The 14,655-nt window shown below is 35.1% G+C and overlaps 1 protein-coding gene across 21 annotated transcripts in view; it reads right to left on the reverse strand.

Moving 5' to 3' along the window:
- Pde11 (Phosphodiesterase 11) overlaps positions 1-14,655 on the reverse strand; it is a 346,062-nt gene that overhangs the window by 89,185 nt on the left and 242,222 nt on the right. For all 21 annotated transcript variants that reach the window (XM_073969743.1, XM_073969741.1, XM_073969729.1 and 18 more), the window contains one exon: positions 11,692-11,835. In XM_073969743.1, coding sequence (XP_073825844.1) covers positions 11,692-11,835 — 144 coding nt within the window. The remainder of the gene's footprint in view (positions 1-11,691; positions 11,836-14,655) is intronic.

Genomic DNA, 14,655 nt, shown 5'->3' on the forward strand with positions numbered 1-14,655 from the left:
TTTTATTTAAAAAGGGTATTTGTACATATTACGGCATGAAATATATCCTCTCTGAACAAGGATGTAAGGGAATAAGAAATTAATAAAAAAATTCTAAATCTTTTTTGCCACAATGAAAAACAACATCTCTACATTTAGTTTAAATTGAATGAATAAAAATGTTGGGCATTAAATGGATTTCATTGAAAAAAGAAACAGAAAACAAATCGCCATATCTTTTGTAGAGTAACGAAGTAAAAGATGAAATGAATACAAAAAAAGGAAATGAAAAAGGATTACAATGTCCAGTTAAAGATACACAAAGAATATTTAACAACATTACAAATATAAGTCTCATATTATGGTACTTGGTTTATGTTTTTCTGAAAGAAAATTGAGTTTTGTAAATGGGGACCTGAATAAATAAATGCTTTTTCATTTATCAGATGACAAAAAATATGGGGTGTTGACATTTTGTGGGAAATCTTAAAAGGATAATTTTGAAATGGAAAGTAAAAAATGTAGATTTGTTTGTGCTTTCATTTTTTTAGTTAAATGTACGTTTGGATATAACTGAAATCCTTTTTTCTACAAAACAAATTTCTACATCCATTGGGGAAATATTGAAATAAGAAACCGTACATATATATGCAACACAGCCTGAACGCTAAGTAAAAAATCGAAGACCTTTGAAGGATGTTATATAGCAAAACTACTATCTAGAACGCCTTTGAATGGTATTCTATAGCTAGGAGGCCTTTGAATGGTTTTCTATGGGTAGAAGACCTTTGAACGGTCATATATAGCTAGAAGACCATTGAACGATCTTCTGTAACAGTCTTCTACAATTACAAGACAAATGAACAATTACAATTACAAGACTATACGACTTTTTAGCGGTCTTATATAGCTGGATGACCTTTGAACGGTCATATATAGCTAGAAGATCATTTAACGATCTTCTATAACTACATATTACTAATATTGAACGATCCTCTATAACTAGAATAAATTTGAGCGGTTTTCTATAACTAAAAGACCTTTGAGCGGCCATCTATATCTAGAAGACCATTAAATGATATTCTATAACTAGAAGACCTCTAACAGTATTCTATAACTACAATTTGGGACATCGTAATACTTCTTGCAGACATATAAATTAGGTTCGAATATGGACTCGGGTCCCTCCAACACAAAATGTCAGAAATGTTCACCAAAATGCAGCTTAAGAACATGCCTCGGATCGTTTTGAAATTTTGCGTCCATATTTTTTGAGGTAAGTCCATACTTCCTGAGAAAACGGCGCAACATTGCCAGTGCGAATTAAAATAACCGATGGGCACGATATCTTACAGAGTATCCGATTTGCCCGAAACGTTGCAAATCGGGAAATGTTTTCCAAACGTACAGATGGATGTACCGGATTGACCAGAAACTAAAAGGTGTTTCGGCCAGCGGCTGCCAACCCAGCATCGTACATATGCTGCTACAAAAACAACAACAACGGCATATATCGGAAAACAACTTTGGATACTTCTCTCAGAAAAATTCAAGCTAAGTGGTTGGTTTCAATCTGTCAATTTTTTTGTTATTGTGAATAATTTGTATGAAAACGAAAACAAACATTTTAACAGATTGTAGAATTTTCGCTCAAAATACAGTTGTTGTTGTTCTCCTTACGTGACCTGGTAAATATATCTTGGTGTGGCCAATATTGGCCCAAACTTTACACATCGTAAAATTTCTCTAAACCAAAATTAACTTCAAAGATGGACTAAATGGGACAACTACTTCCGATACCTCCCTCACAAAAGTTAAAAATGTTTGTACTAATTGAGGCTGAGTGACGTAGGCGATGAAAGATACCGGCTTTAACAATGCAAAGTCCATGAATTATCTTGGTCTCTTTCCATCTCAAGTGAACACTGACCTCCCCGTGGTGTCACCTGAGGAGCTAACATGTGCCATGCGTTCACCCATAAGAAAGGTAATAACTTGGGTTGGGCTAGTAACTCACTCCTCAAAAAACAACGAACTATGAAAAAAAGAAGAAAAACCAACCCGTCGAAAGTTGAAGACTACCGCAAAGGCTTTAAGGACCCTGATCTGCGAATTTGCGCCTCTAATGTACGGATTCTTTACAGAGTAGGCACAGTTTGCGCACTGGCGAATGTACGTGGTAAGTAAAAAAGCTGAAATTATCTCCTCAGAGAATGTGAGATAGAATCGGATAGACGTAAAGATCACAAATGATTATGCATTGTATTACAGTTGACATGAAACGAAACATGAGCTAGGTGTTGGATTTAGGGAACCTGGTCTCCAGATTCACTCCGGTTGATTAGAGAATTGTCACAATCTGTATAAAACCAAAGTTCTTTAACATCAGTCGCATCTGCGTCCATGCCCTGACCGAAGAGAAAAACGAACAGACCAAGGATATATTCAACGAGCGCTTAGAGAGATCATATGACCGCTACCCTGGCCATGATATTAAGATTGTTCTAGGAGATTTTACCTCGATATACACAAGGTCACGTGACCCACGCTCAACTGACCCATGGCACTCGTTGTCTCCATAATATGAAAGCGCAGTGTCAAAGAATAGCCCACTCTCGTCAAACTGCCGCAAAATTTATAAGTGGGTACCAATCAGTGTAATAAAGGTACTGAAGACAAGAACGCGGAATACCGAGCTAACCTGCAGTCAGTAGCAACACGAAGCGCCAATTGAAAGTATCAGGATAAGAGGAGTGAGGAGAGCGGTATTTTAAGAAGGACAAATAAACAGCAGGAAGAACGTTTGCGTGAGAAACTCGAGATGTTCAGGAGTCCGAATGAACTCCGAAAATTTTACATTCATCTGCAAAGATTATAAAGGTAATCTGGTAAATGATACAGTTTTTGTTGTCAAATATGGGCGGCGATGAAGATAACCCAAAGTCAATCCCAAACGAGGGCATTGTGTATTTAAAACATTGCCAAAGTGAAGTCAAGACAACAACTAATCGGCTGAGGAACAGTAAGGCAGCAGTAAGGCAGCGCTGGTGACGTATAAAGGCATAAATTAGTCTACCACCCTTCGCATATAAAGTGTAGTCAGAATTATTTTGTGCGTTAATTGAACAAAATGGTCATACCATGCGATTTTGGACCTGGGAAATCTACAGTAGATCAAATCTTCGACCTACTCTAGAGAAGACCCCTGAAAAACAGGTCGATTATAAAACCTTATTCGACAGCCCAGTAAGATCAAAGGTGTTCCATACCATGCCTGAGTTTGGTATTCCTGAAAAAATAATACGCAGTTGAAGTTTGGAAATCTATTCTAAGTTCTTAGGTTAATAGAAAAATCGATTCCGTATAGTATAAAAGTCATCTAAAGCGAGGTACACAAGATCAGTTTTGACTGTCGGTTTTTTCTGAATTATCGACAACTGTCAAACCGTCCAGCAACCACAAAATATTTTGTGGTTGCCTGATGACTGACAAAAGTGAACGGCCATACTGGCAAACAACCGATTATTTGAGCAAAACTGACAGTCAAAACTGCTCGTGTGTACCCCGCTTAAGTGAGTAAGACAAACAAAAATGGCTGGTGGTACTATTTCTCTCAAACTTAAATCAAGTTCGAAGATGTTTATATTGGACAATTCCATCCGGTTCCTCCATCACAAAAGTTTACAATTTTTGCTTAAGTACAGTCTGGACATTTTTATTGAGATTCCTGGTTGGTAGCTATCGTAAGGTGAATCAAAATACTTTAAATTCGGTCCAGTAGTTACAGAGGAATTAAAAGTCAAAATTAAATGTTGAGTTTTTTTACTATTTTTTTATCAAACTCTTTGTGCTTTTTTTCATCTTTCTATTATTTAAAATCGGTCAAACCCCAATAAATAAACTATAAATAAAACAAACAACAATTTGGAAGAAAATTTTACATATTTTTTTTAGTTCAATATTTTTTTTTAAATTAAAAATTGATATAAAATTTTTAAACTTATATAACTCATATAAAAACACATAATTAAACAAATGTGCATTTGTGTAAAAATGTAATTCATATTTGATACAGTATGGAAAAACACTTTTACCCATGTGATATCAATAAATAAAAAAAGTGTTAAACGGACGCAACGGGGCGGATAAAAAAGTGTATGTAGGCTGAAAGAGAATAGTTTCCGAGAAATTACCATTTCTTTCTCCAGAAATTTGCAAAAATTACGTATTTTCCAAGATGGTGAAAAATTGTCATCTTTAGGAGTACGCCACGCCATTAGTTTCAATATTATTACTATCAAATCCCATGTAAAAACCAGTAAGGAAAGGATCAGAGTTGGACGGGCGGACTATATAACCTACACCACTGTGAACATGTAAAATATAATATAAATCTGAACCGATTTCGATATAATTTGGCATATTTATTTCTAGGCCGAATTCAGTCACATATTCCAAATTTCATCGAAATCGGACATATGTATATAGCGTGTTTGGTGCAGCAAATACGTGAAATCGGCTGAAAATATATATGGGAGCTATAACCAAATCTGAACCGATTTTCACCGAAAGCAATAGCGTTCTTCATTAGGCTAAAAAATGATCTTCCCCAATTTTCAGCCAAATCGAACAATAAATGCGACCTGTACGTTGCGAACGGACGGACGGACATGCATAAATCGACTCAGAAAGTGATTCTATGTATATGCCTAGAAGGAACTATGGGTCTATCTCGTTTCCGTATGCATGTTACATACAAAGGCACAGACATAATAAAAAGCGCTCCTGTGATTTTTTTTATTTTCATCATCTATGAACATTATATTTTCAGAATCCGCAAAAACTTCCCAGGTGTAAGCTCCTTTAATTTAAAGTTGGTTCAAGAGCACCGTGATGTGCATTTGTGTAAAAAAAAAACTGTAATTAGTATTTGAAAGTATGGAAAAACATTTTTACCCATTTACATTTTTTTTTTTCAATAAATTAAAAAAAAGTGTTAAATGGACGGATCGGTACGGGTACAAAAGTGTATGTAGGCCAGTGTCGACCACAATATTTCCATCAATACTAAAGCATATGCCTATGCATGAGTGAAAAAAACAACAACCACATGATATTCATCGTTTGTTTATGTACACTTACACTGTACGTGAGGGAGAGAAGCAAATGCAAAAACAACTCAGTGGGCGCCCTCACTATACAAAAAAGCAAAGAAGCTCGCCCCTGATGTAGGCTGAAAGAAAATACTCTCGGGCATATTTCTGCGAATACCAAACCTTGTTACATGTTGTTCCCAAAAACTTCTAAACCACTTGAATTGGTGTAAACGTTACGGTAATTTATCAAAACGTTTCTTTAAGGCAACATTCCTATCTACCTAACTAAAAAGCATTGACCACAATATATGAAATAGTTTCCGAGAAATTACCTTTTTTCTCCAGAAATTTGCAAAAATTACGTATTTTATAGAACACACACAATCCAATATTTTGATCTAATTTTTTGATTTCTTTCGGATCCCACATAAAAAATACCAAACGGGTACTATAAAAAATGGGGTTTTAGCAATCGATTTCTGAACTATTGTATAATGGATAATTAGGCCTAAATGTTCAGAAAATCCACCAGCCCAAACTCCTAAAATTTACATTACGAGTGCATGTAAAACGTTTTTATCACCTGCAAAAATGCTATTTACGAATCTCCTCATAGTATACGGTATTGTTTATTTAGAATAAAAATTCAATAAACAGCCACTTTCATCAAATTTTCTAAGTTGTCTTTTTTGTATACTTATCGATTTCCGTTCATAACCACAAGACAAATGATATGCCATTCTAATCAACCTCATTCAGGCCGACATTCATGTTTCGGTAAAATACACAAATTTCCTAATGCATAGCAGGCCAATCATAATACAATCCAATAACATTTCTAAACAAAGATTCAAAAAACAAAAACAAACCAGAAATTCAATTTAGAAGACAGAAATTCATTTCTCAATATCAATGCCGAAAGACTATCTAATGAATGAAAATACACACACACACAATTGAGCCATCGTCATCATCATCAACACCATCGGCCATACATGTTATGGCCGGATATCTGAACATCCTTTGTAAACAAGACATCAAGGACTTATTGTGCAATATTTCTATTGTCCAACAAATGGTGAATATGTTTCTGACAATAGAAGGAGTTTTTGAAATGTACGTTTCCGAAGATTTGTTTTCCAATGGAAGTAAATTGGTTTTACTTGCTGTTGTTTTGTGGAGGTTTTTGTGGTTTTTTATATACCGATGACCAAAAATAGTAACATGGTTGTGGTCCAAAACCACAACAACTTAATATAACAACACAGCAATGAAAATGATTAGACCAACAATTGTTGCTAAACATAATGGAAACTAACTACAATGTTTATAGAACACTAAAATGTTTTCAAATGGGAAGTAAAGGAATGGGGGTGGTATGATGATTTTTGGTGAAAAGTGAGTGTGACAAAGAATTCATATTTAATGGCTAAAATGCATCAATACTAAAATGCATCCGAAATTATGGATATTTAAGGAAATACTCGATAACATAATAAGGGTGTATGCCGTTACCATATTTAGATTCAGCGATTTGTTTGTCACCTGAATAGACAAGGATAACACGGATGATCATATTGATCTGATTAACATGTAGAAGCTAAATGTAGGGCATTTCAAAGAGAATTGAAGGCTTCCTTTTTAAAACTTAAAGACTTTTATAGCCATTGATATCGATTCAAATTAACTATCCCCGGTTCCTTCTTTTCCTTAAACATATACCCCCCACTACAATAAAAATAAAACACATCTCATTCAAACATTTACACAACCACAAACGTACATATGTGTTACTCTCACATACATATATTTTGTTTATGTTTCATTTTCATTGGCCAATAAAGCCACAGCATACATTCGCACTTAAATGCCGCAAGCCAACTTTCACATTTGCACACACTCACAAACCAATCTAAAAGAGTGACGCCAGAGTGTGAGTGTTTTAGAAATGTGAGTTCTAAAAAGGAGTTCCCGGAAATAAAGGGAAGTGTGTTAAAGTGGAACCAACAAATCAACCAACTAAAAACCAGTGTTCAAATTTACTGTATTATAAATATTCATGGCTGTTGTTTCCGTTTCGTGTTTTTTGTTCAGGATAAGCAAACAACTAAATTAACGGAATTGAAAGATTTTTTTTGGCTTTGATAAAACAAATAGATATGCATGTGTAACAACACATAGATTCCGAATTTTAATTGCCAGCATTACAACGAAAAACACAAATAGAAAATTCTCTATGAGGTTAGCTAATGTGCGTGTGTAGTTTTGCTGATCCTTAATTGGCTTGATGTGGTAGTAAACCCCGTATGTGTTGTTGTTACTATGACAATATAAAACAAATTAACTACAAACTATAATGTTGTTTGTTGTATGTTTTTCACCGAAGCATATTTGAAAAATTAATTAGTTACCTCTAAAAACCTACAGCATTAAATACAGCTAATCCTCCTGTGATAAACAATATACAAAACGTATAATAACCTGAAATTGCTTAAATATGTCAAAGTCTATGTCGTATATTTATGTTTCAAAAACGTCCTCAAAAGAAGCTCAGCTGATATAAGTTGATAATATTAGGATGATTATTTATTGTTTTTTTATTTGTTCCTGTTGCACTGAATGACTTTTATTAAATTTGAATTTTGAAAGTGGTCCCGAGCAAACCACTTTCAAGTATTTTTTTATTTTTATAAAATCAATTTGTGCATGAGGTGTTTATGTATCGAATCATCTTATATGTAAGATTTTATTTAATGTTAAACAAAAAATAATCAAAATGGGCTACAGGGATACGAGGTTGTAAAAAGTCATCACCCTCATCATCATCATTATCTTCATTGAAAAACAGGTTTTAGACCCCACACATATTAATAGCTGCCATGGCACAAAACATGAGTTTGGATGCGGATTTGTAGTTTGTCGAAAGTTAAAAGATCTGTTCTCCAGCTTCACCCCAGTGAATGAAAGACTTGCTACAACATTCGGGAAATTCAGTCTTCACAGTGAAACATCTGACAATGGAATGAGGCTGATAGACTTCGCAGCGGCAAAAAACATCGTAGTTAGCAGTACCAGATTTGAGCATCTCGATATTCATAAGGGCACCTGGCTGTCTCCAGATCAAAGGACAATAAATCAAATTGATCACGTTGTGATAGATGGAAGACATTCATCGAGCGTGTTTGATGTACGATCGTTCCGAGGAGCAAACATAAACTCGGACCACAACGTTGTTGCTACAAATGTACGTACCCGTCTAAACGTTGCAAATAAAGCACGAACAGACACAAGACGGAAGTTGGACATCGGTAAGCTGCAAGCACAACATATTGCCACAGCATATTCCCCTCAACTGGTCCAATTGCTTAATGAAAGCACTCCTCGTCCCTATAACATATCAGCACAATGGCAAAGTATTGCTCACTCCATGCCGCAAAATCCATACATGAATACCTCCACCAAAGAATCCATGGTATGAATAGGGGTGTCGTGCGACCCGTAAAGCACGCGAGCGGTATCGGGAGAAAAGGAGAGAGGAGAAACGTCTTTTCCGCAGGAAAAAGAGAGAGGTGGAAAAGCGGGAGTGTGAACAAATCGAGATGTACAGGAGTCAGAATGAAGACCGAAAATTCTACCAAAGAGTGAAGCATTAAACTGGTGGCTTTGGTACAGGCACATCCTCCTGTAGACACAAACAAAGTAATTTGGTGACTGATACAGATAGTGTACACAGGATATGGAAGGAACATTTTTCAAAACTGTTGGTATCCAATAGCAGCGAAGACGACGAAAATACCACAGATCCAATCCCAGAAGATGGTATTGAATGTATACTGCCCGGCCAAGATGTGGTAAAGACAGCAATAAACCGGCTGAAGAATAATAAGGGTGCTGGAGCCGATGGCCTACCAGCCGAGCTGTTCAAATCCGGAGGCGACACGCTGATAAGGAGTATGCATCAGCTAGTTAGCACCATCTGGCAGGACGAACGCGTAACCGACGATTGGAACGTGAGCGTCCTATGTCCAGTCCAAAAGAAGGGAGATTGAATTGTGTGTTCCAATTACAGGGCCATAAGTCTGCTCCCCATTGCATATAATATAGTATCTGGCATATTGTGTGAGCGACTAAAGCCTACGGTCAATGAAATAATGGGACCCTATCAGTGCGGCTTTAGACCTGGCAAATCCACCATTGACCAGATATTTACCTTTGATATACCCCCAAAGCTCATTTGGCTTTGTAAGATGGCATTATCTGATACTCGGACCGAGTTAAAATAGGAAAGAACCTCTTAGCAAAAGAGATTTCAGACAAGGAGACGGCCTGTCGTGTGATCTTTTCATTCATCATCCTGCTGGAAATGGTCATAGGTCATGTCATAAGAATGAGTGATGGTGTATCCGCTAAAAGGGCTAAAAGGCCTTTTTAGATCATCTAAAGATAACAGAAGACTTTTTGAGGTCTTCGACAGACAAAAGTAGGCTTCTAGAGGTTTTCCGAAGACAACAGAATATCTCTTAAGGTCTTATATACACACTAAACCTTTTTCAGATGTAATTCGAAAGATTTTAGGTGTAATTCGTAACATTTCATTTGTAATTCGACAGTTAAATTTGTAATTCGAATTATTCTATCTGTAATTCGAATTATTCAATTTGAAATTCGAATTATTTCATTCGAAATTCGAATTATTCTATTTGTATTTCGAATTCTTCCATTTGTAATTCGAATTATTGAATTTGAAATTCGAATTATTTTATTTTATTTGAATTTCGAATTATTTTATTTCAATTTACAAATAAAACGATTTGAATTACAAATGGAATAATTCGAATTTCAAATAAAGTAATTCGAATTACAGATGGAATAATTCGAATTATAAATGGAACAATTCGAATTACAAATGGAACAATTCGAATTACAAATGGAATAATTCGAATTGCAAATGAAATGTTACGAATTACAAATAAAATTCTCGAATTACAATTAAAATAATTCGAATTACATCTGAAAAAGGTATAGAGGGCCTTCTGGAATTTTCTATAGGCAACAGAAGACCTTTTGAGGTCATCTATAGACAACAGATGTTCTCTTAAGGTCATCTATAGAGAACACATGACCTCTGGAAGTCATCTATAGACAACACAAAACCTCTTGAAGTCTTCGGAAGGCAATAGAAGACCCCTTGAGCTCTTTGCATTTCAACCTTCCATTGCAGTTGTTTCTTTTATTTTGTCATTATGCAAAATATCGTTTATAAATAAACAGGGTGTGCCTAAACTAACTTTAAATGAAAGGTGCTTACACATGGGAAGTTTTTGCGGATTTTGAAACTAAAATGTTTATAGATGAGAAAAACAAAAAAAAATCTTCGGAGGAATTTTCAAAAGTTCACATTTTTAGGGTTTTTAGGTTTTCACGATTTTCCTTAGAAACCGCAAGTCCTATCGTAATGGGACCAAATAAAATGTTGTAGCAGTAAAAATTCTCTACAATATTGACCTTTTCCTCGGGATATAGAAGTTCAAATTGGAACAATGCACGGACTTCCCCCCCATTATAAAACAATATCATGCACGGTGTGTCTTAACTAACTTTAAATGAAAACCGCCTACACCTGAGAAGTTTCTGCGGATTCTGAAACAGTAGTGTTCGTAGATGTAGTGTTCGTAGAAAATTCCAAAAACAAGAACAAATTGCTTTAGGGACTTTTAAATAATTCGGGGTCAAAGTTCACATTTTTAGGTTTATATTAGGCTTCCAGGATTTAGCTTGGAGCGGCAAGTCCTATCAAAATGGGACTAAGTAAATTTTGTAGGGGGTTTTCACTACTACAACATTCGACGATTCGAACGCACACAACCACCAATTTGTGCGACTAGATTCGCTATGGGAGTGGCCTCTCTGGCGTCGATTTTATTTTTTGAAATTGAATGTAATCTTTAATGTCAAACCATTCTACATTTGAACATTGTTCCAATATATAATTATCGCCACTTGGTGATATTTTATCTTAAATAAAATATTATTGTAAAATCATATTTTGCATAAAGAAAAAATATAAAAACTACTTTAGAAATCTCCTTCGGTGTTAGAGCTTTTTTCCACAAATCGACCTAAAAACGTGTTTTCCTTATCAGGACAATATTCTTCATATCGACGCCTCCAAACAATAGTATGCTAAGTCGACTTAGCATGTTTTCAAGTTCTTTACATTTTTACATTTTACGTCCTTTAACTTAAATTCTGTCAAATTTTGGTAATGATCGGTCAATCCGAACAGAAGTTATAAGCAAATGTTTACTCAGAATAGTAGTGAAGGTCAAAGAAAACTGTAAACTTTGAGAGCTTCTCCTGCAAAACTCACTTTTCAGACTTAGCATACTATTATTTGGAGGTGTCGATATGGTACTGGCGTGTTATTTTTTTTGTTATATCCCTAATATTAAGAATATTACATTGAGAGCAGTAGAATATGTTTTAAATAGTGGGAATTTGAAGAATATATTTTAACCAATGCTCAATTTAATGCAAATCTGCAAATATTCGTTACACCCACTACATATTTTTTTAAATAACATAAGACCACATGCCTTAATTTTATACAACTTACCTAACTGGCGTTGTGGCTCCTGAACCACCACGTGATGAGCAATTTTGTCCATTCGGATGTGTGGGTGATGTATTGGATGTGTCATTACCGGCAGAGGTTGCATGTGAAACCAACCAGGCATCCACAACTTGGCGTGTGGCTTTTCTGTAATGTAAAAAACGAAGAAGAAGAAAAAGTGAAATTATGGTAAAAATAAAAACGAAAGCAATTAAATGAAAGAGATGTCAATCAGTAAGGAGAAAAAGTATAAATGGAAAATGGCAAAATCTGCACAAATATGGGTTATCTATCTTTGCAATTATAGAAAAAATTTCTGCGTGGGCAATAAAACGTCAGTCATCACAAGAATATTATTGCTACGATTATTACATATAATTCTTATGAACTAATGTGGGTGATTTGTTATCGTGTTCAACTTTTATTGAAAGGAATGCATGGGGGAGGATTCTGTGAAAGGTTATATTTAGAGAAAAATTGGTTTTGGAGAAAAGGTTAGTCTCAAATAAATGAAAAAAGTTAAAAAAATAATAACTGGTAAATGTTCTTGGTAAAAACTACTTCCTATTATTGAGAAGAAAATTTTCAGTTGAGCGTAAACAAACACAATTCCCAGTAACATGTGAAAAAGTTATGCCATTGGGCATAAAATTTCACAGAAGAGTGCTGCCTTTGAAAGGAAAAATCATAGTCATGGGTGTAGACCGATCTTAACGAGGGAAGGTTAGGTTAGATTGGCAAGAGTGGCGGTGAAAAATGGATATGTAATTACACTTTGCCTAGAGTAGGCCTCTAGTGAAATCACAGGTACTTTTTAGTTGGGTGTTTCATTGAATTTGGAAGGTCTTATATCTATGAACTTGACCTGGAGTAAAAATAATACAAATATCACGGTGCTCTTGAAGCAACTTTAAACGGAAAGTGCTTACACCTGGGAAATTTTTGCGGATTCTGAAACTACAATGTTCAAAGATGAGAAAAATCAAAAGACCAAAAAATCGCCTTAGCGCTTTTTAATTAAAACTCGAGTTCACATTTTTAGGTTTTCACGATTTTGCTTGGAAACCTTAGGCGCTATCGAAATAGGACTAAAGAAGATGTTGTAGCTTTGAAGATTCTCTACAAGATTGACCTTTATGATAATTTCGTAGATTTTACCGCTATTGAGATATGAAAGTTCAAATTGGGACAATGCATTGACTCTATCGCTACCTTATAAAACAAAGTCATACATGGTGCGCCTTAACTAACTTTAAGTGAAAACCGCTTACCCCTGCGAAGTTTTTGCAGACATTGCAGCAATGTCCGTAGGTGAGAAAAATCCATAAACAAGAAAAAATAGGTGTAGGGATTTTTAGATAAAACGCGATTCAAGTTGACATTTTCAGGTTTTCGCGATTTAGCGTGGAAACCGCAAGTCCTATCGAAATGGGGCTAAAGAAAATTTTGTAGCTGCAACAATTCCCAACAAGATTGTCCTTTATGATGTTTCCGTAAGATTTACCGTGTTTGAGATATAGAAGTTCAGGTCACATTTTCAGGTTTTTTTGTTACGTTTTCACGATTAGCTTAAAAACGCTAAGCCTTATCGAAATGGGACTACAGAAAATCTTATAGCTGTGAAAATTCTCTATAAGATAGGTTTTCGTAATTTTTTCTAGGTTGTACCATTTTTGAGATATATAAGATTAAGTTGGGAAATTGCAGTCATGGCCTTGTTTTATAAGGAGACGATACAGTCAATGCATTGTCCCGATTTGAACTTCTATATCTCAATAACGGTAAAACTTACGAAAGTATAATAAAGGTCAATATTGTAGAGAATTTTTATAGCTACAATATTTTCTTTAGGCCTATTTCGATAGAACTTGCGGTTTCCAAGCAAAATAGTGAAAACCTAAAAAAACCTCTAAAAATGTCAACTTAAATCGCGATTTATTTAAAAAGCGCTCCGGCGATTTTTTTTGTTTTTTTTTTTTTTTTTTTTTTTGATTTTTCTCATCTATGAACATTGTAGTTTCAGAATTCGCAAAAACTTTCCAGGTGTAAGCACCTTCCATTTAAAGTTGCATCAAGATCACCGTGATATGTATTCTTTTTTTAGTCGTTTTCTGATTTGGAAATTGATGTATTGTTCTTAGAAAATTCAAGGGCCCAACTCTTTTGGAGCTCATAATGGCAAAAGAGCATGCTTTGGGAAAAATTGCGAGCATGTGCCTTATTTTTTATCTTCTTCAAAATTTCCTACATTGTATATGAACATGGTAGTGAACATTTTTAAGGTATCTAAGACTAACTTTGTCGATCCGGCGGATATTTTACATGACACTTCCCAGTCAATCTGCCTAATTGTCAAGGACATTTTTATTTGATTCGAAATCACCTAATTTCAATAACTACTATTTCAAGATGCTCAATATATGTGGCGGATCTTTTAAAAATGTCGTTAAGTTCGGCCGGGCCGAATATTTTATACCCTCCACCATAAAATAGTCTTAACTAAAATGGAATAATAAGATTCTTTCCCTGTCCACAATTTAAGGTGCAAAAATTTTTTGACCACGGATACCGTCCAATCTAATCTTAAAATGTATTCAATCAGGTGGAACCTTAATAAGGGGGCTATATCAAAGTGTGGACCTATCTTGACAACTTTTAGAGGAAAATTTGTGTAACTGCAGGGACCCCAAATTAAGGGTAGTTCCGTCAAACAATATAGCTAAGACCCGCAAAATACCGAAAATCGGGAGATACTGTTATATGGGCGGGTTATATCAAAACATGAAGGAGGATTTTTGGTGGAGAAGTGTTGTGACCTATGAGAACCTTAAATGTCAAATTACAGCTAGTTCGGTTAAAAATTGTAGCTAAAATCCTCAAAATACCGAAAATCGGTAGGTGCCGTTATATGGAAGCTATATCAAAATGTGGACCTAAGATGAAAATGTTTGGTGGAAAATTTTATAA

The sequence above is a fragment of the Musca autumnalis genome, unplaced genomic scaffold (assembly GCF_047663935.1).
Source record: "Musca autumnalis isolate F117 unplaced genomic scaffold, ASM4766393v1 scaffold_2, whole genome shotgun sequence".
Classification (NCBI taxonomy): Eukaryota; Metazoa; Arthropoda; class Insecta; order Diptera; family Muscidae; genus Musca; species Musca autumnalis.